Source organism: Pseudophryne corroboree, chromosome 4 (genome assembly GCF_028390025.1).
Source record: "Pseudophryne corroboree isolate aPseCor3 chromosome 4, aPseCor3.hap2, whole genome shotgun sequence".
NCBI classification, from domain to species: domain Eukaryota; kingdom Metazoa; phylum Chordata; class Amphibia; order Anura; family Myobatrachidae; genus Pseudophryne; species Pseudophryne corroboree.
In genome coordinates, this window is record NC_086447.1 from 624271543 (window position 1) to 624296894 (window position 25352).

A 25352-nucleotide genomic window follows, 5' to 3' on the forward strand; every position below is an offset into this window, starting at 1 on the left:
GGAAGTTATCCCTACGCTATTTAAAGCTAGGAAAGAAGTGAACGCAAACCATTATCACCGCATATGGCGGAAATATGTTGCGTGCTGTGAGGCCAGTAAGGCCCCAAAGGAGGAATTTCAGCTAGGTCGATTTCTGCACTTCCTACAAGTCAGAGGTGACTATGGGCCTAAAATTGGGTTCCATTAAGGTCCAGATTTCGGCTCTATCGATTTTCTACCAAAATTGAACTGGCTTCACTGCCTGAAGTTCAGACTTTTGTTAAGGGAGTGCTGCATAATCAGCCCCCGTTTGTGCCTCCAGTGGCACCGTGGGATCTCAACGTAGTGTTGGATTTCCTGAAGTCGCATTGAGTTGAGCCACTTACATCCGTGGAGCTACAATACCTCACGTAGAAAGTGGTCATGCTGTGGACCTTGGCGTCGGCCAGGCGTGTATCAGAATTGGCGGCTTTGTCATGCAAAAGCCCTTATCTGTATTTTGTATGGATAAGGCGGAATTGAGGACTCGTTCCCAATTCCTTCCTAAGGTGGTAGCAGTTTTTCATGTGAACCAACCTATTGTGGTGCCTGCGGCTTCTTGGGACTTTGAGGATTCCAAGTTTCTGGACGTAGTCAGGGCCCTGAAAAGTATATGTTTCCAGGACGGCTGGAGTCAGGAAAACTGACTCGCTATTTATCCTGTATGCACCCAACAAGCTGGGTGCTCCTGCTTCTAAGCAGACTATTGCTCGCTGGATCTGTAGCACGATTCAACTTGCACATTCTGCGGCTGGACTGCCGCACCCTAAATCTGTGAAAGCCCATTCCACGAGGAAAGTGGGCTCTTCTTGGGCTGCTGCCCGAGGGGTCTCGGCTTTACAAATTTGCCGAGCTGTTTCTTGGTCGATTTCAAACACTCTTGCAAGAGTCTACAAGTTTGATACCCTGGCTGAGGAGGACCTAGAGTTTGCTCATTCGGTGCTGCAGAGTCATCCGCACTCTCCCGCCCGTTTGGGAGCTTTGGTATAATCCCCATGGTCCTTACGGAGTCCCCAGCATCCACTTAGGACGTTAGAGAAAATAAGATTTTACTCACCGGTAAATCTATTTCTCGTAGTCCGTAGTGGATGCTGGGCGCCCATCCCAAGTGCGGATTGTCTGCAATACTTGTATATAGTTATTGCCTAACTAAAGGGTTATTGTTGAGCCATCTGTTGAGAGGCTCAGTTGTTATCATACTGTTAACTGGGTATAGTATCACGAGTTATACGGTGTGATTGGTGTGGCTGGTATGAGTCTTACCCGGGATTCAAAATCCTTCCTTATTGTGTCAGCTCTTCCGGGCACAGTATCCTAACTGAGGTCTGGAGGAGGGTCTTAGTGGGAAGAGCCAGTGCACACCAGGTAGTCCTAAAGCTTTCTTTAGTTGTGCCCAGTCTCCTGCCCCCATGGTCCTTACGGAGTCCCCAGCATCCACTATGGACTACGAGAAAGAGATTTACCGGTGAGTAAAATCTTATTATGTGTTGGTCTGTGTGTGTATGTATGTGTATGTATATATATATATATATATATAATGGATGTAGGTATATATATATCTTTGTATATATTAAGCACATGGCAGGACGCCACTTTAAATCTACTTCCTGCTTCTTTTTTCAGGAAGTTGCTGTCCTACTACACTCGGCCATCGGATGGAGCATGGGTGTTACTAGGAATTTTGCAAAGATCAGGTTTCATGTAGTGTAGCCCATGTGCACTGCACTTCAGGCTTATATACACTTTAGTAACATTTACTGAGTCGTGGGACTTGTTTATCTTTGTCTACTTGTCTGTACGTAATGAGTAAGGCTAATGCTAACTCAAAAGCAGCTTAACTGCAACGTCTGTGCGTGTGTGACCTGAGGGATCTACCACATGCACAATATGTTTGTAAATACAGCTACAAATATGTTCCCTTCCTCTCAGCCTCCATACCAAGGCTGGAGGATGTAATTTCAGGTTTACAATCGAAAATGGCCACGGCATATAAAGAACGTGAGACGGCGAGATCTGAGGCTAGGGCAATGCCTCCTGAGATACCAGTAGGGGCTCAGGAGACGTCCAGGACTTTGCACAAAAATCTAGCTCTATTCTGAAAAATAGTTATCATTTGTCTTATAACTTCCCAGTTTCAGGTATGTTGCGTTATGACGATTCAATGCCATACCTCATATCACAAGAAGAATATGAGGAGGGTGAGGTGTTCCAGTAGTCAGATAGTGAGGTTACTTATAGCCCAGCCATTGATAATCTCATCAGGGCAGTACGTCAGGTTCTAGATTTTACAGACTGAAGAACCTATTTCAAATGAAGTGTTATTTGCTAAACAACAGAGATCTCCAGTGTGTTTTCCTTATTCAGATTCTCTTAATAAACCAGAGTCTATGAATGGGAAAATCCACTGGCTGTGGATTCGCTGGTGTCAAAACTTCACAGAGTTACCCATTCCAACTGCTACTATGCTTAAAGACCCGTCAGAGTGTAAGCTAGAAGATATACTAAAGTCAATGTATACAGCAGCCGGGGTGTTTCTTAGACCTACTTTAGGGGGAATTTGGGAGAATAAGGCTGTAGTTGCGTGGAACACAGCTCAGGTCAGCCTACAGAAAGACCACCTTATAATTCTCACTGATCACATCTGTGAATCTGCTGAGCATCTAGGGATGGCTTCTATGGACGTCGGCCAGGTTTGTTATCGCCTTTCAGCTTCACTAGTTGTGGCACAACGTGCCCTCTGGCTGCGTTCTTGGCAGACGGAGGCAGAGGTTAAACGAGGTATAGAAGCGTTACCTTACGCTGGCAAGAAATTGTTTGGTCCTGAAGTGGACATATGGATTTCAGAGGTACCTAGACGGTAATACTCTGGACCAGCGTTCCAATCCTTTAGACCTCAGCCCTTTCAAGGCCGTGATACAGGAACAACCACACACGGTAGACGTGGTAGAGGACGTGGTTTCAACAAACCACTAACCGTTGTCAGTACGCTAAGACCATCGACAAGCCACTGACATGACTGGCTCCCAGCCCATCTTGGATCTCCAGTTGTGGGGGCACGCCTTCAGACGTTCCATTTGGCGTGGTTCCAGACATCCACAGATGGGTGGATCCGCAATTTAGTGTAAACAGGTTACAAATTAGAGTTCAACTGTCTCCCGCCACTGCGGTTTTTCAAGACAGGACTGCCTGTGTCGGACGACAAGACGGCGGTTCTGCAAATTGCCATTCAGTCTCTGCTGGATTCCGCAGTTTTGATTCCGGTCCCTGTACACCAACAAGGTCAGGGTTATTATTCCAGTCTGTTTGTGGCACCAAAGCCAGATGGCTCGGTCTGGCCAATATTGAACTTACAGGGCCTCAATCAGTACGTCACTTTCTACAGATTCAAGTTGGAATCTCTGCGGTCAGTAATTGCAGGTTTAGAGCCACAAGAAATCAGGATTGCGCTGGATCTCAAGGATGCGTACTTACACATTCCGATTTGGCCACCTCATCAAAGGTTCTTGCGTTTTGCGATACGGCAGAACCATTACCAGTTTCAGGCTCTACTGTTTGGCCTCTCGTCAGCGCCTCGGGTATTCACCAAAGTGATGTCTGTGATGATAGCTCATCTCAGATCCCTAGGAGTGATAATAGTTCCGTACTTGGACGATCTGCTCATCAAAGCTCCGTCTCAACAGATGCTCCTACAACATGCGTTGCTAACGTACAATGTACTAGTTCAACACGGTTGGATTGTCAACTTCAAGAAATCACATCTAGTTCCGTCCCAACGACTTCAATTCCTAGGTATGATTCTCGATACGGTAAATCAAAGAATTTACCTACCAGAACAGAAAGTACAGATTATTCGTCATCTGGTACAATTGGTGCTCAAGCCATGCACAGTCTCGGTACATTTGTGCATTTGCCTCTTAGGCACAATGGTGATGGCTTTCGAAGCGCTTCAGGTCGGAAGATTTCACTCACGTCCTTTTCAACTGGATGTGCTCGCACAGTGGTCGGGCTCGCATCTGCAGATTCACCACAGGGTGAGGTTGTCGCCACGGACCAGAGTATCTCTACTCTGGTGGCTCAAAGTACACAATCTAACCGCAGGGAAACAGTTCGGCGCCTGGAATTGGATAATTCTAACGACGGACGTGCGTCTCAGAGGTTGGGGAGCTGTGGTTCAAAATTGTCAGCTCCAGGGTCTCTGGGCAGATCACGAAAGATTGCTGTCGCTAAATGTCCTGGAACTCCAGGTAATTTACAATGCGCTACGACAAGCAGTGCACATGCTCTGGTCTCAGACTGTCCAGGTGCAGTCAGACAACGCGACGGCAGTCGTGTACATTAACAAACAAGGAGGAACGAGAAGCCGCATGGCCATGCGGGAAGTAGCTCGAATCCTCATTTGGGCCGAGCATCACCAAGTGATATTGTCGGCAGTGTTCATTCTGGGAGTGGACAACTGGGAGGCGGATTATCTCAGCCGTCGGGATTTTCATCCAGGAAAATGGGCATTAAATCCAGAAGTGTTTCACATGTTGGTCCAAAGGTGGGGTTACCCTCAAGTGGACCTGATGGCATCTCGCCACAATCACCAAACGCCCCAGTATGTGTCCAGAATGAGAGATCCAAAGGCAGTGGCGGTGGATGCTCTCACAATCGCGTGGCCGTATAGCCTCGTGTATCTGTTTCCACCTCTTCCGCTGCTCCCTCTGTTGCTAAAACGGATCAAAAGAGAGTCCGCCACAGTCATACTAGTGGCACCTCACTGGCCTCGGAGAGCTTGGTTCTCGGATCTCCGCGGATTACTCGCAGACGATCCTTGGCCGCTCCCGCTATGTCCGGACCTGTTACAACAGGGTCCGTTCCTTTACCCCGATTTAGCGCGGCTGCGTTTGACGGGGTGGCTGTTGAGACCGCACTCTTAAGAAAAGAGGGCATTCCAGATTCGGTTATACCAACCATGTTACGTGCTTGGAAGTCAGTTACGGCAGCTCATTATTACAGAATTTGGCGTGCCTATATAGGTTGGTGTGAAGCTCGTAAGTTTCCGACATCAACTTTCAAGTTATCCCGTCTTTTGTTATTTCTACAGACAGGGTTAGATGGAGGACTGCGTTTATCTACACTAAAGGTGGAGGTATCTGCTTTGTCAATTTACTTTCAAAGACGATTGGCTCTATTGCTGTCTGTACACTTCTTTCTGCAAGGTGTCCTCAGAGTACAGCCTCCATTTATTCCACCTACAGCGCCATGGGACTTGAATCTGGTTTTAGATTTTTTACAGTCTTCATATTGTGAACCCTTACAACAAGTGGATATTAAGTTTCTCACTTGGAAAACAATTTTTCTCCTAGCCTTAGCTTCGGGAAGGCGTGTTTCAGATTTGGGTGCCTTGTCATGCAAGCCACCGTATTTGGTGTTTTCTTGCCAAAGGTAGTGTCATCTTTTCACATCAATCAACCAATAGTAGTTCCTGTGTTAACAGAAGATTCTGGAACTTTGGATGTGGTACGCGCACTACGCGTTTATGTATCCCGATCGTCTACAGTTCGTAAGACGGATACGTTGTTTGTTCTCTATGATGCTGCCAAGATGGGTTGGCCAGCTTCTAAGCAGACCTTATCCAGATGGATTAAACTGACCATACGTCAGGCTTACCTTCATGCTAGGTTACAGCCGCCTACATCAGTAACAGCTCATTCCACACGTTCTGTGGGAACTTCATGGGCAGCTGGTCGTGGGGCTTCTACGACGCAGCTTTGCCGTGCGGCTACATGGTCATCAGTGCACACGTTTGTGCGCTTTTACAAGTTTGATACGTTTGCGGCATCAGCATCTAGCTTTTGCGCCTAGTGTTACAGGTGCAAAACAGCTCTCCCGCCCACGGGGGAAGCTTTGGTACGTCCCAAGAGTACTCCAGTGACCACTAGTTGATGAAAAAGAAAATAGGATTTTGGTACTTACCAGGTAAATCCTTTTCTTTGAATCCATAGGGGGCACTGGACGCCCACCCAGAGCAGTTTTACCTGGTTTGTGGCAAGTTCAGTGGATCTTATGGTGACACATTTCTCACCGACTGGTTCAAATTTTCAAGTTCTATCGGTTATGGTGTCAACTGTTTAGTGGTCAGTAACGTTATGTGTCAACTTTATTGTTGTCCGTTTTGTTATATGTAATTCTCCATTGTCAACCTCTCTATCGCTCCTGTTCGGCTCAGTAAAAAACACTGAGGTACTCTGGGAATATGGAGGGGAAGAGAGTTACTAAATTTAAATATTCAGTGCCCTGGTTCTGCTAAAGCCGTCCATATCCCAAGAGTACTCCAGTGCCCCCTATGGATTCAAAGAAAAGGATTTACCTGGAAAGTACCAAAATCCTATTTTCTGGATATACTCATTACTTAAACATAACATAGAGGCAGCCTCGGTGCTACCCGGTCATGAAGGAGATGCAAAGGTGGGAGGCGACAGGCTGGTGAGCTGCTTTCCCTGCTTTGCATCTCTACTGCTGCGCCTGTCCCCCTTGCTGATGCTGGCTGCTGCACCTGTCACACTGTTTGACAGGCAGCGATGCCGGCAGCTTGAAGCGTCCTCCCCCACCTGACTTTGGCAGTGTTCATCAGAAATGGGGGTGGAGCTTCACAGGGCTGAGGGGGCAGAGCAACATGGGACCAGGCTGCAGAGGATGACAAACTTTAACAGATCCAGCCAGCTAGACGGTAAGTGGAGGGAGAGTGAGTGAGAAAGTATATTTGTGTATCTGTGTGTGTGTACAGGTATATGTGTGTGTGTGTGTGTCGGGGAGCGCATGATGAGTTTAAGTGGTGCTTTTACTTGGTGCATTATGTATAATTGGCACTGCTACTGGGGGCATTATGTACTAGTAGCACTACTACTGGGAGCATTTTGTGTATAAGCAGCACTACTACTGGGGGCATTATGTGTATATATTGTAAATTATGGACATGTCCGGCTCTTCCATTATGCAACTTTAGGCACCTGCCTATGAGCGGGGGATCTCAGGGGCGGCCTGCTGAGGTTGCTCTGGAGAAAACAGTGGATTAGTGACACTGTACAATGTGAAGGCAGGGCCGCACGACTATTACCCCGGGTATGCGCTAAATAGAGCGCCATAGTGAGGAGGGCACCACTGTAAAGATGGGTCACAGAATCGTCAAGAGGTGCAGCTTGCAGACCTGCAATGGGTGCCAGCACTGCAGGCGCGAGTGTTATTGCCGCCAAATCAATGAGGAGAGGGCAGAGTCTACTCCTATTTGCCAGTTAAAGAGGGGAAAGGTGAGTAATGCGAGGTGAGTGAAGATCGGGATGCTACTGCAGGGACATGCGGCAGGTGCTAGCTACGAAGCAGAGATAGACCTTCACCTCACTATCTTACTGAGACGCAGAGAGACTGCTGCTGCTGGCAGGGGATTAGTCAGACTGCCAGCTCGTCTAATTAATCTGTTATCTTGTGCAAAATGCGAGGCTCTGTCTCTTGCAGTCTCTTCTTAGAAGACATGAGAAGTCCTGATTTCTCCATTGCTAAGTGAGTAGCAGTATATAGCCGAGAAGCACCACTCCTCTCCACATTGCACAGTGGCCAGCAGTATATAACAGATACCACCCCTGATATCACCATTACTCAGTGAGTTACAGACATGAGCACCTCTGAACTCCAGATTTCTCACTGCATAGAACCCTTTATCTCCACTATATCCCGGCTTTTGGGATGCCGCTGTCAAAATATCGACAGTGGCATAGTAAAAAAGTTAATGAGGTTGAAAAGAGGCAAAATGCCCATCCGATTCAACCTGTATTCCGTATTAAGCCGAGTTCATTATAATGTCCCTGCTGAAATAATGTTTTATGTCTAGTTAACAACTGTAAATCATCTTTCTCCCAGATTATCAATGTCAATATTTTAACGGCTATAACCTTGGCTATCTTTTTCAGTCAGAAATGTATTCAATCTGTTTTTAAATTCATATACACAGTCCGCCATTACCACCTTCTCTGGCAGGGAATTCCAAATCCTTATTGCCCTAAGAGTGAAGAACCCTTTCCTACAGTTGCGTACGGAATTTTCTCTCCTCTAGCCTCAGCGAGTGACCTTGTGTCCTATACAGAGTTCTTTTAATAAACAATTATTTTGTTAACTCTTTGTAATGTCCCTTTACATATTTGAAGATATTAATAATGACTCCTCTTAGACGCCTCTTATCCATTGTATACATATTCAACCTAGTAAGCCTTTCCTCATACTCCAAACCCTCTAGCCTTTTAATCAATTTAGTAGCACGCCTTTGAACCCTTTCGAGTTCACATATATCTTTTTTTTTTATAATGTGGTGCACAAAATTGAACACAATATTCCAGGTGCACACGTACCAATGATTTATACAGCGGCAGGATTACACTCTCATCCCTTGTCTCAATTCCCCGTTTTATGCACGCTAGCACCTTACTTGCCTTCTTTGCTGCACTTTGACATTGTATACAGTTATTAAGCCTATTATCAATGAATACCCCCAAAACTTCTTCCAATACTGTTACCCCTAGATTTTCCACCATTTAATATGTAGGGTGCAAGTTTATCTTTAGTCCCGAAATGCATAACTTTGCATTTTTCTATATTAAAGCTCATTCTCCATTTAGACGCCTAGATTTCAAGTTTAGATAAGTCATTCTGTATTAAAATCCTGACAAAAAAGTAAGCTAACCCTAATCCATAACTCTAACCCACCTTTCCTGCTGTCACTCTCGGCGTAAATTGGGGTTCCGAAACCGAGTCTTGGCTGAAGGGACAGCTACCAGTGAGGAGAGGTGGCTGAATGTAATTCCTCCTCATGGGGTGGAAGCCAAACTAAGTGTTAACGTTGCCAGAGGGCGTAAAGAAAAGGAGGACTTCGTAGGAAGATAACTGTAGTTTTAATGAATAATCAGGCTGTACACGAATATTGGAGCAATTGAAGAAACTGGAAGAATTAGAGTCTATGGTTAAATGACTTGAAGAGTGAAGCTGAAGAACTGAAGACTGTGTTTTATGACTAAAAGACGAGGCTGAAGAACTTGGACTTTGAAGAAATGAAGACGTCTGCGGGAACCGCCGTTAGCACCTGGAGCTTCTCTACGACCTGGGATCCCGTGAGCGCTTCCACGAGTGGCAACGGACTTAGACAGTAGGACTGCAGCAGCGTTTAGGTAACCGATGGATGAGAGCAACCAGGACCAGGGAACCAGAAGTAACCTGGGAGCACAGAGCTGGAGAACCTTTCACAAGGAGGTAACTTGAAGCACTGGCACTCTCCCTCTGAGCTAGCCCCCTTTGTAAGAGGAGAACACACAGGATTGGCTGGACACAGATTGGGAAGTTCATTGGTAAAACTCTGGTCTCCAACATGGCTGCCCCCAGCACAGGAGACATGCTTAGCTGTTGGCACACAGCTTTAGCCAGCTTCTGTCTCTGACACACTATACCAGTGGTTTCCAAACTTTTTTGAATCACGGCACCCTAGAATATCAGAATTTTTTTTCACTGCACCCCTAGGCCAAAAATTTCTTATTGAGACATTTAGAAAGAAATATTACATTAAGTAGGTCGCGTTTATATGTCATCCTTAGGGTCAGTTGTGTGGTGAGAGACCAGATTTGCTTCTGTTTGGCCACATATATTTTATGACTGGCAGCCACCAGCACTGGTTTTGCCTATTATATTGACCATGAATAATTTGAATTGGTCCTGGACCACCAACCCAGGGCACCCCTGCAAGTGTCCCGAGGCACCCCTGCAAGTGTCCCGAGGCACCCCAGGGAGCCACGGCACACAGTTTGGGAACCTTTGCACTATACTGTGTCACCACTATTGAACCTTACCGCAGCGATCCCTGCCGCAGCGCCCGGCTCTCCAGACCCTCAGCACCCGGCCCTTGGCAGCCGCACATCCGTCCAGATGGACCCGCCGCCTGCAGCTCCCTGCCACCGCAGCCGCGCCAACCAGCGGGACGGTAACCCACGGGAGCACCCGCCGGAGGTAAGGCTCCAGAGCCTGACACCTGCAGCCTAACCCTAACCCTCCCTGGTGGTGCCTAACCCTAAACCCCCTTCCCGCAGCCTAACTCTATCCCTTCCCGGTGGTGCCTAACCCTAACCCCCCCTACCTACAACCTAACCCTCTTACCACCGCAGCCTTACCCTAACACTCTCCCCGCAGCCTAGCCCTAACCTCCCCGCAGCTTACCTCCCTGCAGTCCCGACAGTCTTTCGTTCGGGATCCCGGCAGTTATTCTTCTGCAGCAGGGGCAAGACTGACTAGCGATATTCATCGGTGCAACTTTGCTTGTCTCCGATAGACTAGAGCTTCTTGGCCATCTGTGTACTGATCCGGTACCCCTTCAGCCGCCACCCCCAGTAAGCTGTTCTGGTACACACTGTCCACCATGGTCCCCTGCGATGCGTCTGGATGCTGAGTCAGCAGCAGCAGTGCCTACTGTACACACTACACCTTGTAGATACACTACAGCTACCCCACATGCCCCCACATCCACTGACTAATCACAGTGACAGCAACTGTGGGAGCTTCCTCGCTGTACACTTGGACAAACCCACCAGCTGACCAATCACAGGTCACCGCTCAGTGCCAGCATGGTGAGGTGGAGCTGAACCCTGATCCCAAATTAATTGCTTTCATACTTTTTCATGTAAGTGTGTGTGTGTGTGTGTGTGGAGGGCATAACTTTTGCCTGGGGTTCCAAATTACTTTGCCCCGGCCCTGAGAATGGGAGTGCTCAAATTTATAGTTTGCAGGGGCCCTCGGCACGAACACCCTAGCACCGGACCTGCATAGAGACATAGATTTTGATGGCAGATAAGAACCACTTGGCCAATGTAGTCTGCCCATGTACATATACACACTTTCACACCAGGGTTAATTTTGTTTCCTCTTGGTCCCCCAGTTTCTTACCACACACACAAATATACCAACCCCAACGGCACCCCCTCCCCGCCATGATGACCCACCACCAGTGATTATACTAGTCAATGCCAAGGAATTGGTGATAGGAGCTCCTGGAGACCTGCCGGAGGAAAAAAAATTAACCCTGGTGTGCAAGTGTGTGTATGTTCATGGGCAGAATAGAGTGGACAAATTATTCTTATCTGCCATCAATTTTTATATCTCTATCTTATGTTTAAGTAATGATTATGTCCAGCGAGAAGGATACATACTTGAGGACGCATATGTTTATATGATTTAATTTCATCATATATATAAAAAAAGATATAGCCATCATCCCCCTTGAAACGCATAGAAAACAGTCCCAGGTATACATACATGCGCTTAAAACATAATCATCCCACGTAAATATATAAAAAAATATATAGCCATGTTCCCACTGGAAACACACAGAAAAGTGTCCCAGGTATACATATCTACAATTATAACGTGATCATCCCACTTAAATATAACAGATATAGCCATCTTCCCACTGAAAACACATAAAAAAAGGGATGCAGTAATGTGACCGGCGGTCAGGAGACCTCTGGTCACAATACCTCCTCCTACATCCCGGAGTCTCACAAATCCCAGATTCGGCATGCCGACTAAAAGGGACTGTTCCCACTCGTGGGTATCCATGACACCCATAGAGTGGGAATAGAACCTGTGGTGAGCACAGCTAGCCACCTACCCTGCAGCATGGCGAGGACAGCGAGCCCGCAAGGGGCTTAGTTGTGCTGCACTCCCACCGGTATTCTGCAGCCGGGATCCTGGCTGTCGGAAAAACATACCCAATTCATAGAAAACAGTCACAGGTATACCTATCTGTGCTTAAAACAGGATTATCCCACTTAAATAAAAAAAGATGTAGCTATCTTCCCACTGAAACGCATAGAAAACGGTCCCAGGTATACAAACATGCTCTTAAAATGTGATTATCCAATGTAAATAAAAGACAGATGGCAATATTTCCCACAAGAAACACATAGAAAACTGTCCCAGGTATAAATATATGCTTTTAAAGCGTGATCATCCCACTTAAATAAAAAGAGATATAGCCATCTTCCCACTGGAAATGTATAGAAAAGTCTGTCACAATCCGATCACTCCCCTCTGCGGGTTCTGGGGTCAGTCCAGTGCGGTTGCTCGTGGTGCTGTGCAGCTGTGTGGGGACGCGGCGTGGTCAGCGGCAGAGGTGGTGCAGGTTCTGGGAGCCGGGAGTGCGATGACCAAATGGCCAAAGGCACCGCTGTGTGTCTTCAGTATAGGGGCGGCCATGTTGGAGACCAAATGAGCACCTGAGAGCACTTGTGAAACACCTGTGGGTGTTAGCCAATCCCGTTCTTGTGCTGCCTTTAAGTAGGCTGGGATTATGTTACTCTGAGCCAGTGCTTTGTTGTAACTACTCTGTACCCTAGCTCTGTGCTCTCTCCGTGGTTTTCTGTGTGATTCCAGTGGTCCAGATTTCGCCTCCGCTCCCAGAGGTCTGCCTGCAGCCTTCACTGCAGAAGATCCACCAGCTCCCTGCTGTGCTGTCAGTCAATCGCTCTCCCAGTTGCAACAAGTGGATTTCCAGAGTCTTGTGAGAGGTTACCCTGTCTGCCTACTTCAATCGCACAGCCTTTGGAAGATTCTACTAAACTCAGGTGCTCGTTTAATCAGCTCTCAGTTTAACTCATTCTTCACCATTGTCGTCTGCTGCAGTTTCACAGTGCTTCAAGTGTTACCTTCACAATTTACAAGTATTCTATTCAGTATTGTAATTTCATTGTTGCTGCAATCAAGGGCCATTCTTTACAGCCTTCCAGTTTAACCTTTAAGCTTCAGTACAAATCTCTAAAGTTATTCATTTATGTCTGCAAAATCCAGTTAACGCTCCTTACAGTTTGGCACCAGTCATTGCTTCATTTGGACAATTCTTCACAAGCCTGTTTAAACTCCGTTATAGGAACATTCTTCAATGCATCTTTAAGACTGTTCCTGCTTATCATTATACCATTCATTGCAATATGTCAGTGTGTATGTATGTATGTATGTATGTATATATATATATATATATATATATATATATATATATATATATATATATATATATATATATATATATATATACGAACATGGAGGCGCGGCACTCAGCTTCTCAGCAAGAAAAGAGACGGACACATATTGCCGATGTCAACGTTTCAATGTATATTCACATTTTCGTCAGGAATATACATTGAAACGTTGACATCGGCAATACATGTCCGTCTCTTTTCTTGCTGAGAAGCTGAGTGCCGCGCCTCCATGTTCGTCTATCTATTACTAGCGAGGGCACCGGCGCCTTTTGTTTATATCACTATGGAGTGCCAGACCCCGGAGCAAACTATATATATATATATATATATATATATATATATATTGTAGCTATGGAAAGCCCGGCACTCCTGTAAGCCTGTAAAGTAACTGCTGCGGTGCCCTCCGGGTGACTCTAGGTCACTGGTATACAGCGTGGATATGCGGCGGCACTCAAACAGACTCTTCAATATGCAAAATCAGGTCATTTATTTAGACCATGGAAACCGACATGTTTTGGGGCAGAACCCCGTCCTCAGGGTCAGACAGCAAGTGAAAAATACATTACAAACAACATACATATATACCCAACCCAATAAACATGAACATACTCACCTGTTCATCGGCGCTCCCGCCCGCCACTCCGCTCGGCTGTGTGCTGCGTCGCTGGAAGCTGGCGTGTCAGGTGCGCCGGAAGAACAGGGTAGTAACCATGGGAACAGCTTTGGCGTCTCTCAGGGCGCCGCTGCTGCAGCGCCAGTGACATCCTGTGTGATATAAACATGATTTGTATGATATATAGAGTGAACACAAACAATAATATAAACTAGTTAAAAAACGGCATATGGAAAGCATTGACTTGCTAAAATGATAAAGCAGTAACTATTAGTTTACCAAACCGATACTAAAGTTACACCTATTTGAACAATCCATGCTTAATGGTAACTACTCCCCTCCTTAAGCCCTGCATATAATTAGGAATGTCATTAAAGACTGGTATCAAGTGCTAAAAAGATAGCTAAGTAAATATCATTAATATTACATTATAATAGAGGCTAGTTAATATAAGGAACTATAGATAGCTTTGTAGGCTCATTTGTTCATTTAATCCTCTAGGAGCCAGAGTACCGAGGGAAAATATCCATCGGGTTTCCTTCTGTAAAAGACGCTTAGCTCTATCTCCACCCCTAGGCATGGTAGGTACATGATCGATTAGGGTAGCTCTAATGCTAGACACCCCATGCTTTGCCTGTAGGCAATGTCGCGCAAAAGGCTGGTCACTGTTGCCCTTTTCATAAGCTTTTTTAATGGCACTGCGATGCAGTGCCATCCTTTCTCTGAATTGGCGAATAGTCTTGCCCACGTAGGCAAGTCCACATGGGCAGTTCAAGATGTACACCACATGTGTTGTCAGGTGAGTATGTTCATGTTTATTGGGTTGGGTATATATGTATGTTGTTTGTAATGTATTTTTCACTTGCTGTCTGACCCTGAGGACGGGGTTCTGCCCCGAAACATGTCGGTTTCCACGGTCTAAATAAATGACCTGATTTTGCATATTGAAGAGTCTGCTTGAGTGCCGCCGCATATCCACGCTATATATATATATATATATATATATATATATAGTGACTAATAATTGTCATTTAACTTCTTACTGGACTTGTTGCCTTCAATAAATATATGAAATGGAACTTTCTTCGTCCTCCCTGCTTTCATCATACACCAGCATCTACACCTTTGATTGGTCCAGGGTTAACGGATTCACAAAAACACTCGGCCCTGACACAGTCCCAGGTATACATACAGGTGAAACTCAGAAAATTAGACTGTCGTACTACAGTTTATTTACTTCAGTAATTCAACTTAAAAGGGGAAACTAATATATTATATAAACTCATTACATGCAAAGTGAGATATTTCAAGCCTTTATTTGTTATAATTTTGATGATTGTGGCTTACAGCTTAAGGGCACCATACACTAGAATGATAATGCTCGATTTCGGCCATTAGGGCCGATATATCGGATGTGTTTTACATCCGATCCGAAGCATGTTCCCGTGAGCATCGGATCGGATCCCCTAGATTGAATGTGCTGCACTCGTGATATGTCTGACCCCGCAGGCATGGCTGGGATCGCACAAGATACATCGTATGCAAAAGGACCGCATACGATGTATCTTATGCAGTCCTGCCCCCGGGAAGCTGCCGGGGTGATTGCCTGCGACATGATTGTCTGACATGTCGAATTATTGAATGGGGCCCTTTAAGATAACCCCAAATCCAAAATCTCAGAAAATTAGAATATTACATAAAATCAATAACAAAAGGATTTTAAATACAGAAATGTCGGCCCTCTGAAAAGTATAATTATGCATATGTACTTACTACTTGGTTTGGGCCCCTTTTGCCTGAATTACTCCCTCCAATACGGTATGGCAAGGATTCTAACAGCCTGTGGCACTGCTTATGTGTTATGGAAGACTAGGATGCTTCAATAGCAGCCTTCAGCCCTTCTGCATTGTTTGGTCTCATCTTTCTCTTGGCAATGCCCCAGAGATTTTCTATGGGGTTCAGGTCAGATGAGTTTGCTGGCCAATCCAGAACAGTATTTCCACAGTCACTGAACTAGGTTTTGGTATTTTTGGCAGTGTAGGCAGGTGCCTTGTCCTGCTGTAAAATTAAGTCAGCATCTCTATAAAGCTTGTCTGCTGATGGAAGCATGAAGTGCTCTAAAATGTCCTGGTAGATGGCTGCGTTGACACTGGACTTAATAAAGCACAGTGGACCAACACCAGCAGATGACGTGGCTCCCCAAATCAACACAGACTTTGGAAACTTCACACTGGACTTCAAGCATCTTGGATTGTGTGCCTCTCCATTCTTCCTCCATACTGTGGTACCTTGGTTTCCCAATGAGATGCCAAATTTGCTCGCATCAGAAAAGAGGGCCACTGGGACCGGTTCTTTTTTTCTTGTAAAGAAAATGCCATTTAAAAGTCTGGGGGAGCTTCACAAGGAGTGGACTGAGGCTGGAGTTAGTGCATTAAGAGCCACCACACACAGACAGGTCCTGGACATGGGCTTCAAATGTCATATTCCTCTTGTCAAGCCGCTCCTGAACAACAAACAGTGTCAGAAGTTTCTTACCAGGGCTAAAGAAAAAAAGAGAATCTATAAGGCATTGCCAAGAGAAAGATGAGAGACATGATAACTACCACTGCAGAAGAGTTGAAGGCCTCTATTAAAGCATCCTGGTCTTCCATAACACCTCAGCAGGGCCACAGGCTGATAGAAACCATGCCACGCTGCATTGAGGCAGTAAATCATGCAAAAGGGGCCCAAACCAAGTACTGAGTACATATGCATGATTATACTTTTCGGAGGTCTGACATTTCTGTATTTAAAATCCTTTCTCTAACGTCCTAAGTGGATGCTGGGGACTCCGTAAGGACCATGGGGAATAGCGGCTCCGCAGGAGACTGGGCACAACTAAGAAAGATTTAGGACTACCTGGTGTGCACTGGCTCCTCCCTCTATGCCCCTCCTCCAGACCTCAGTTAGAATTTTGTGCCCGGCCAAGCTGGATGCACACTAGGGGCTCTCCTGAGCTTCTAGAAAAGAAAGTATAAATTAGGTTTTTTATTTTCAGTGAGATCTGCTGACAACAGACTCACTGCTACGAGGGACCGAGGGGAGAGAAGCGAACCTACCTGCTTGCAGCTAGCTTGGGCTTCTAGGCTACTGGACACCATTAGCTCCAGAGGGATCGAACACAGGCCCAGCCTCGGTCGTCCGGTCCCGGAGCCGCGCCGCCGCCCCCCTTGCAGAGCCAGAAGCAAGAAGACGTTCCTGGAAAGCGGCGGCAGAAGACTTCGGTCTTCATTAAGGTAGCGCACAGCACTGCAGCTGTGCGCCATTGCTCCCCATGCACACCACACACTCCGGTCACTGATGGGTGCAGGGCGCTGGGCGCCCTGGGCTGCAATAAGAGTACCTTACTTGGCAAATTACCACATAATATAGTCATTAAGACTATATATGTGTAAAATCCCCTGCCATAACTTTCCATAAAAAAGCGGGAGAAGTCAGCCGAAAAAGGGGCGGAGCTATCTTCCTCAGCACACTGGCGCCATTTTCCCTCACAGCTCCGCTGGAAGGACGCTCCCCAGGCTCTCCCCTGCAGTTTCCAGACTCCATAGGGTAAAAAAGAGAGGGGGGGCACTAAATGTAGGCGCAATCTGTATAATATTAGCAGCTATAGGGGAAAAATCACTGTGTGTAGTGTGAATCCCTGCATTATATAGCGCTCTGGTGTGTGCTGGCATACTCTCTCTCTGTCTCCCCAAAGGACTTTGTGGGGTCCTGTCCTCAGTCAGAGCATTCCCTGTGTGTGTGCGGTGTGTCGGTACGGCTGTGTCGACATGTTTGATGAGGAGGCTTATGTGGAGGCGGAGCAGGTGCCGATAAATGTGATGTCACCCCCTGCGGGGTCGACACCTGAATGGATGGACATGTGGAAGGAATTACGTGACCGTGTCAACTCCTTACATAAAAGGTTTGACGACATAGCAGATGTGGGACAGCCGGCTTCTCAGCTCGTGCCTGCCCAGGCGTCTCAAAAGCCATCAGGGGCTCTAAAACGCCCGCTACCTCAGATGGCAGACACAGATGTCGACACGGATACTGACTCCAGTGTCGACGACGATGAGACTAGTGTACATTCCAATAGAGCCACCCGTTACATGATTACAGCAATGAAAAATGTGTTGCACATTTCTGATATTACCCCAGGTACCACAAAAAAGGGTATTATGTTTGGGGAGAAAAAACTACCAGTGGTTTTTCCCCCTTCTGATGAATTAAATGAAGTGTGTGAAGAAGCGTGGGCTTCCCCCGATAAGAAACTGGTAATTTCTAAAAAGTTACTAATGGCGTACCCTTTCCCGCCAGAGGATAGGTCACATTGGGAGACATCCCCTAGGGTGGATAAAGCGCTCACACGCCTGTCAAAGAAGGTGGCACTACCGTCTCCGGACACGGCCGCCCTAAAGGAACCTGCTGATAGGAAGCAGGAGGCTATCCTGAAGTCTGTTTATACACACTCAGGTATTATACTGAGACCAGCTATTGCTTCAGCATGGATGTGCAGTGCTGCAGCTGCGTGGTCAGATTCCCTGTCAGAAAATATTGATACCTTAGACAGGGACACTATATTGCTAACCATAGAGCATATTAAAGACGCAGTCTTATACATGAGAGATGCACAGAGGGATATTTGCCGGCTGGCATCTAAAATAAGTGCAATGTCCATTTCTGCCTGGAGGGGTTTATGGACTCGGCAGTGGACAGGGGATGCAGATTCTAAAAGGCACATGGAAGTTTTGCCTTACAAGGGTGAGGAGTTGTTTGGGGATGGTCTCTCGGACCTCGTTTCCACAGCGACAGCTGGGAAGTCAGCATTTTTACCCCATGTTCCCTCACAGCCAAAGAAAGCACCGTATTATCAGGTACAGTCCTTTCGGCCCCAGAAAGGCAAGCGGGTTAAAGGCGCGTCCTTTCTGCCCAGAGGCAGAGGTAGAGGGAAAAAGCTGCAGCATACAGCCAGTTCCCAGGAACAAAAGCCCTCCCCCGCTTCCTCTAAGTCCACCGCATGACGCTGGGGCTCCACAGGCGGAGCCAGGTACGGTGGGGGCCGTCTCAAGAACTTCAGCGAACAGTCGGCTCGCTCACGGGTGGATCCCTGGATTCTACAAGTAGTATCTCAGGGGTACAAGCTGGAATTCGAGACGTCTCCCCCTCGCCGTTTCCTCAAATCTGCCTTGCCAACAGCTCCCCCAAACAGGGAGGCAGTGCTGGAGGCAATTCACAAGCTGTATTCGCAGCAGGTGATAGTCAAGGTACCCCTCCTTCAACAAGGAAGGGGTTACTATTCCACATTGTTTGTGGTACCGAAACCGGACGGTTCGGTGAGACCCATTTTAAATTTGAAATCCTTGAATACTTCTATAAAAAGGTTCAAGTTCAAGATGGAATCGCTCAGGGCGGTTATTTCAAGCCTGGAGGAGGGGGATTACATGGTATTACTGGACATCAAGGATGCTTACCTGCATGTCCCCATTTACCCTCCTCACCAGGAGTACCTCAGATTTGTGATACAGGACTGTCATTACCAATTCCAGACGTTGCCGTTTGGTCTGTCCACGGCACCAAGGGTATTTACCAAGGTAATGGCCGAAATGATGATACTCCTTCGGAAAAAGGGAGTTATAGTTATCCCGTACTTGGACGATCTCCTTATTAAGGCGAGGTCCAGGGAACAGTTGTTGATCGGAGTAGCACTAGCTCGGGAAGTGCTACAGGAGCACGGCTGGATCCTGAATATTCCAAAGTCGCAGCTGGTTCCTACAACGCGTCTACTGTTCCTGGGAATGGTTCTGGACACAGAACAGAAAAAGGTATTTCTCCCAGAGGAGAAGGCCATGAGTTGTCATCTCTAGTCAGAGTCCTCCTGAAACCAAAACAGGTGTCGGTGCACCACTGCACGCGAGTCCTGGGAAAGATGGTAGCTTCTTACGAAGCAATTCCATTCGGAAGGTTCCATGCAAGGATCTTTCAGTGGGATCTGTTGGACAAGTGGTCTGGATCGCATCTTCAGATGCATCGGCTGATAACCCTGTCTGCGAGGACCAGGGTGTCTCTACTGTGGTGGCTGCAGAGTGCTCATCTTCTGGAGGGCCGCAGATTCGGCATACAGGACTGGGTCCTGGTGACCACGGATGCCAGCCTTCGAGGCTGGGGGGCAGTCACACAGGGAAGAAACTTCCAAGGACTCTGGTCAAGCCAGGAGATTTCCCTACACATAAATATTCTGGAACTAAGGGCCATTTACAATGCCCTAAGTCAGGCAAGACCCCTGCTTCAAAACCAGCCGGTACTGATCCAGTCAGACAACATCACGGCGGTCGCCCATGTAAACCGACAGGGCGGCACAAGAAGCAGGATGGCGATGGCAGAAGCCACAAGGATTCGCCGATGGGCGGAAAATCACTTGTTAGCACTGTCAGCAGTGTTCATTCCGGGAGTGGACAACTGGGAAGCAGACTTCCTCAGCAGGCACGACCTCCACCAGGGAGAGTGGGTACTTCATCCAGAAGTCTTCAAGCTGATTGCAAACCGTTGGGAAAGGCCACAGGTGGACATGATGGCGTCCCGCCTCAACAAAAAGCTAGAAAAATATTGCGCCAGGTCAAGGGACCCTCAGGCGATAGCTGTGGACGCTCTAGTGACACCGTGGGTGTACCAGTCGGTTTATGTGTTCCCTCCTCTTCCTCTCATACCCAAGGTACTGAGGATAATAATAAGGAGAAGAGTAAGAACTATACTCATTGTTCCGGATTGGCCAAGAAGAGCTTGGTACCCAGAACTTCAAGAAATGATCTCAGAGGACCCATGGCCTCTACCGCTCAGACAAGACCTGCTGCAGCAGGGGCCCTGTCTGTTCCAAGACTTACCGCGGCTGCGTTTGACGGCATGGCGGTTGAACACCGGATCCTAAAGGAAAAGGGCATTCCGGAGGAAGTCATTCCTACGCTGATCAAAGCCAGGAAGGATGTGACCGCAAAACATTATCACCGCATATGGCGAAAATATGTTGCTTGGTGTGAGGCCAGGAAGGCCCCAACGGAGGAATTTCAGATGGGTCGATTCCTGCACTTCCTACAGTCAGGGGTGACTATGGGCCTCAAATTGGGTTCTATTAAGGTCCAGATTTCGGCTCTGTCGATTTTCTTCCAAAAAGAACTGGCTTCACTGCCTGAAGTTCAGACTTTTGTTAAAGGAGTACTACATATTCAGCCTCCTTTTGTGCCTCCTGTGGCACCTTGGGATCTCAACGTGGTGTTGGATTTCCTAAAGTCACATTGGTTTGAGCCACTTAAAACCGTGGAGCTAAAGTATCTCACGTGGAAAGTGGTCATGCTGTTGGCCTTGGCTTCGGCCAGGCGTGTGTCAGAATTGGCGGATTTGTCATGTAAAAGCCCTCATCTGATTTTCCATATGGATAGGGCGGAATTGAGGACTCGTTCCCAATTCCTGCCTAAGGTGGTGTCAGCTTTTCATTTGAACCAACCTATTGTGGTCCCTGCGGCTACTAAGGACTTGGAGGATTCCAAGTTGCTGGACGTAGTCAGGGCCCTAAAAATGTATGTTTCCAGGACGGCTAGTGTCAGAAAAACTGAATCGCTATTTATCCTGTATGCACCCAACAAGCTGGGTGCTCCTGCTTCGAAGCAGACTATTGCTCGCTGGATCTGTAGCACGATTCAGCTTGCACATTCTGCGGCTGGACTGCCGCATCCTAGATCAGTGAGAGCCCATTCCACGAGGAAGGTGGGCTCTTCTTGGGCGGCTGCCCGAGGGGTTTCGGCTTTACAACTTTGCCGAGCAGCTACTTGGTCGGGGTCAAACACATTTGCAAAATTCTACAAGTTTGATACCCTGGCTGAGGAGGACCTAGAGTTCGCTCATTCGGTGCTGCAGAGTCATCCGCACTCTCCCGCCCGTTTGGGAGCTTTGGTATAATCCCCATGGTCCTTACGGAGTCCCCAGCATCCACTTAGGACGTTAGAGAAAATAAGATTTTACTCACCGGTAAATCTATTTCTCGTAGTCCGTAGTGGATGCTGGGCGCCCATCCCAAGTGCGGATTGTCTGCAATACTTGTATATAGTTATTGTTTAACTAAAGGGTTATTGTTGAGAGCCATCTGTTGAGAGGCTCAGTTATTTTTCATACTGTTAACTGGGTATAGTATCACGAGTTATACGGTGTGATTGGTGTGGCTGGTATGAGTCTTACCTGGGATTCCAAAATCCTTTCCTTATTGTGTCAGCTCTTCCGGGCACAGTATCCTAACTGAGGTCTGGAGGAGGGGCATAGAGGGAGGAGCCAGTGCACACCAGGTAGTCCTAAATCTTTCTTAGTTGTGCCCAGTCTCCTGCGGAGCCGCTATTCCCCATGGTCCTTACGGAGTCCCCAGCATCCACTACGGACTACGAGAAATAGATTTACCGGTGAGTAAAATCTTATTTTTTTTTATTGATTTTATGTAATACTAGCTGAAGTACCTGGCGTTGCCCGGGATTTTAAGACTGTTTACAAAAATTAATTTAAATATTAAACACACAGTATAAATAACATAGTATAAAAAAGCATGTAAAATGTTACACATATCAATAAAATGAAAACCCAATGTGCTGCTGGGGGACCGTGCTACTTCCACTATATACAGATGTGTCCACCGTTATCTTGAGTAGTTTTCTTTGCCTAGTCACAACATGATTTATTAGCATAAACCCTTCAGCTATTGTTCTCAACTGCAATACAATACAGAGAACAATACAGCAGGGGATTAAGTCATTACAGCAGGGGATTAAGTCTGACTGGCCAGTCACAGTTAAGTAACTCTGTGTGTGGGTTTGTGCTACCTCCATTCCCCTCCTCACATCATGTCACTGCCCATGTGACATATCATGCATGGCCTGATATAGTCTGTGCTGATGGCCCACCCCTAGAGGTGCTAGTGGTGTGTTACCCCCCAAAGTATTTGTTCCCAGAGTGTAAGTAATATGTGTAGCAAGTTTGGTGTAAATTGCTCTATACATTCCAGAGTTATGCTGTCTGCTGAAAAACTCTGTGCTGCCTCAACCCTAGGGGTGTCTTACCCCTACAGTGTTTGTTCCCAGCTTGTAAGTCATACGTTTACCAAGTTTGTTGTAAATTGGTCTGGGCATTCTGAAGTTATGCTGTCTTCTGAAATACTCTGTGCTGCTGTACTACCCCTAGGGGTGCTAGGGGTGTCTGACCCCCACAGTGTTTGTTTCCAGAGTGTAAGTCAGATGTGTACCAAGTTCGTTGCAAATTGCTGCAGGCATTCCAGAGTTATGCTGTCTGCTGAAATACTCAGTGCTGCTGCCTCACCCCTAAGGGTGCTAGGGGTGTCCTCCTCCTGCAGTGTTTGTTGCCAGATTGTAAGGCATATGTGTACCAATTTTTGTGTACATTGCTCCAGGAAATCCTGGAGTTATGCTGTCGCCACGTCAGTAAGAAGATGTAGCCATCTTCCTACTGGAAACACGTGGAAAACATTCCCGGGTATACATATCTGTGTTTAAAACGTGAACATCCGACGTAAATAAAGAAGATAGCCATCTTCCTATAGGAAACAGATAGAAAATGGTCCCAGTTATACATATCTGTGCCTAAAACGTGATCATACCATTTGAATAAAAAATATTTAGCCTTCTCCCCACTAGAAACGCATAGAAAACAGTCCCAGGTATACATATCTGTGTTTTAAACATGATCATACGATGTAAATAAAGATGATGGCCATCTTCCTAAAGGAAAAAGATAGAAAATGGTTCCAGGTATACATATCTGCGCCTACAATGAGATCACCTCACTTGAATAAAAAATATATATACATCTTCCCACTGGAAACACATCGGAAACAGTCCCAGGGGGTGTAGTATGGTATGCCGGCGGTCGGGCTCCCGGCGACCAGCATACCGGTGCCGGGAGCCCGACCGCTGGCATACCAACAGTGTGGCGAGCACAAATTATCCCCTTGCGGGCTCGCTGCGCTCGCCACGCTGTGGGCACAGTGGCGCGCTGCACGCGCCACGCTATTTTATTCTCCCTCCAGGGGGGTCGTGGACCCCCACGAGGGAGAATAAGTGTCGGTATGCTGGCTGTCGGGATTCCGGTGCCGGTATACTGTGCGCCGGGATCCCGACAGCCGGCATACTGAAAACCACCCGTCCCAGGTATACATATCTGGGTTTCTGCAGTGGGGTACACTGATTCCACAGGGTGGCACCAACAGGCTAAAAGCTTTGACTGTTCCCAGGATGCATAGCGCCACCTCCTCTATTTCCCCACTTCCAGGCACTGGAGCTCAGTTAGTAAATTGGTGCCTGCAGTGCAGGCAGCTAACAGGGAGGGCTGCGCTAGGCAGCCCTGAAAAGAGCTTTTTGAAGAAAGAAGACTTCAAGGGCCGCAGCACAGGCACTTCACCTCCCCCAGCGGCTGTATGCTTCCGCGCCCTGGTTTCCGGGTACTTACAGCGGAGGCGCTCCAGTCCACATCAGGCACACACACGCCTCCGCTGCTCTCCTGGATCGCGTGGCCGCATCATAGGGAGGAGGTTAGAGGTTCCTGCTGGAATTACGGACTACGCGTGCTGGCGTGGCCACTATGGCCGTATAGGGACGCCACTAGACCACCAGGGCAAGGGGCACAGGTCGGATTGCAATTAATCCGTTTTCTATAGGCTCCGCAGTACCCGGTGGGGAAGTCCAGCAGAGGGCATAAGGCTCTGACCTGTAGCCCCTCCCCCCCAGGTGCAGTTTACTGCAAATGTTCCCGCCATGGAGCTGCAGCTCTCTCCCTCACTTCCCTGTCAGTGTTTGGGCGCCATTACACACAGCTGCGCTGATCCTGGGACTGCTGGGCAATGTCTCCTCTGTAAAGCCGCCTGCCTCATCAGCGCTCTGCATTTACAGGACACTTAAGTATTCTACATGTAATTTTGTGTTCGTTACGTATTCTACATGTAATTTAGTGTTAGTTAAGAACAACTGCATAACTTCAGGGATATTTAGTACAAGTACCCTGTGATATACATCCAGTATTTACTGTGCATTATTATATCTGTATACATACATAGCTTAACTCAGTAGTCCAGTTACGTAGTATTGCTAGTCCAGTGCAGTTTTATTGTTGGTTGTAATAATTTCGGCATTGTACATGTGACTGCGTGTGCCAATAGCTGCTGTGTGATCTTTATTCTGTGTATCTCACACATATTGCTATCCCTATATTCTGTAGCCTGAAGGGGGCTAAGGGCAACAGGGTTCATAAAAAAAAAATAAATATATATATATATAAGATAGCATGGGTCCGACACTCCTCGATGAAAATGCACTACTGCATCGGTGCCTTCACATGTACTGCTGTACACAAATATAATTACCCCAGTGCGGCACTCGATTCTTAACAAACGGACTCTGGAGACCAGTAAAGTTTCAACAACGTTTCAGTGCTCGCAAGCACTATCGTCAGGTTTATAAGATTAAACTGAACATTACATACCTTAAATACACGTGCACCCGTGAAAAACGCTGCGCCGGGGGTTGAGGAAAGACCTCCTCCTTTCCGGCCACAGCTAATTACGTCATCCTAAAGTGACTCCCATCACCATAGTAACATACAAACATTAAAAACAGCGA

At 47.1% G+C, this 25352-nt stretch overlaps 1 protein-coding gene across 5 annotated transcripts in view; it reads left to right on the forward strand.

Moving 5' to 3' along the window:
* The window catches only part of NTPCR (nucleoside-triphosphatase, cancer-related), a 499212-nt gene that overhangs the window by 44397 nt on the left and 429463 nt on the right, over positions 1-25352 (forward strand). Inside the window, exon 1 of one of the 5 annotated variants that reach the window (XM_063917687.1) lies at positions 6667-6730. The exons of the other annotated variants lie outside the window; for them this stretch is intronic. Coding sequence (XP_063773757.1) covers positions 6697-6730 — 34 coding nt within the window. The 5' untranslated portion in view covers positions 6667-6696. Of the gene's footprint in view, positions 1-6666; positions 6731-25352 lie in introns of those variants that run through there. 5 annotated transcript variants of the gene reach the window in all.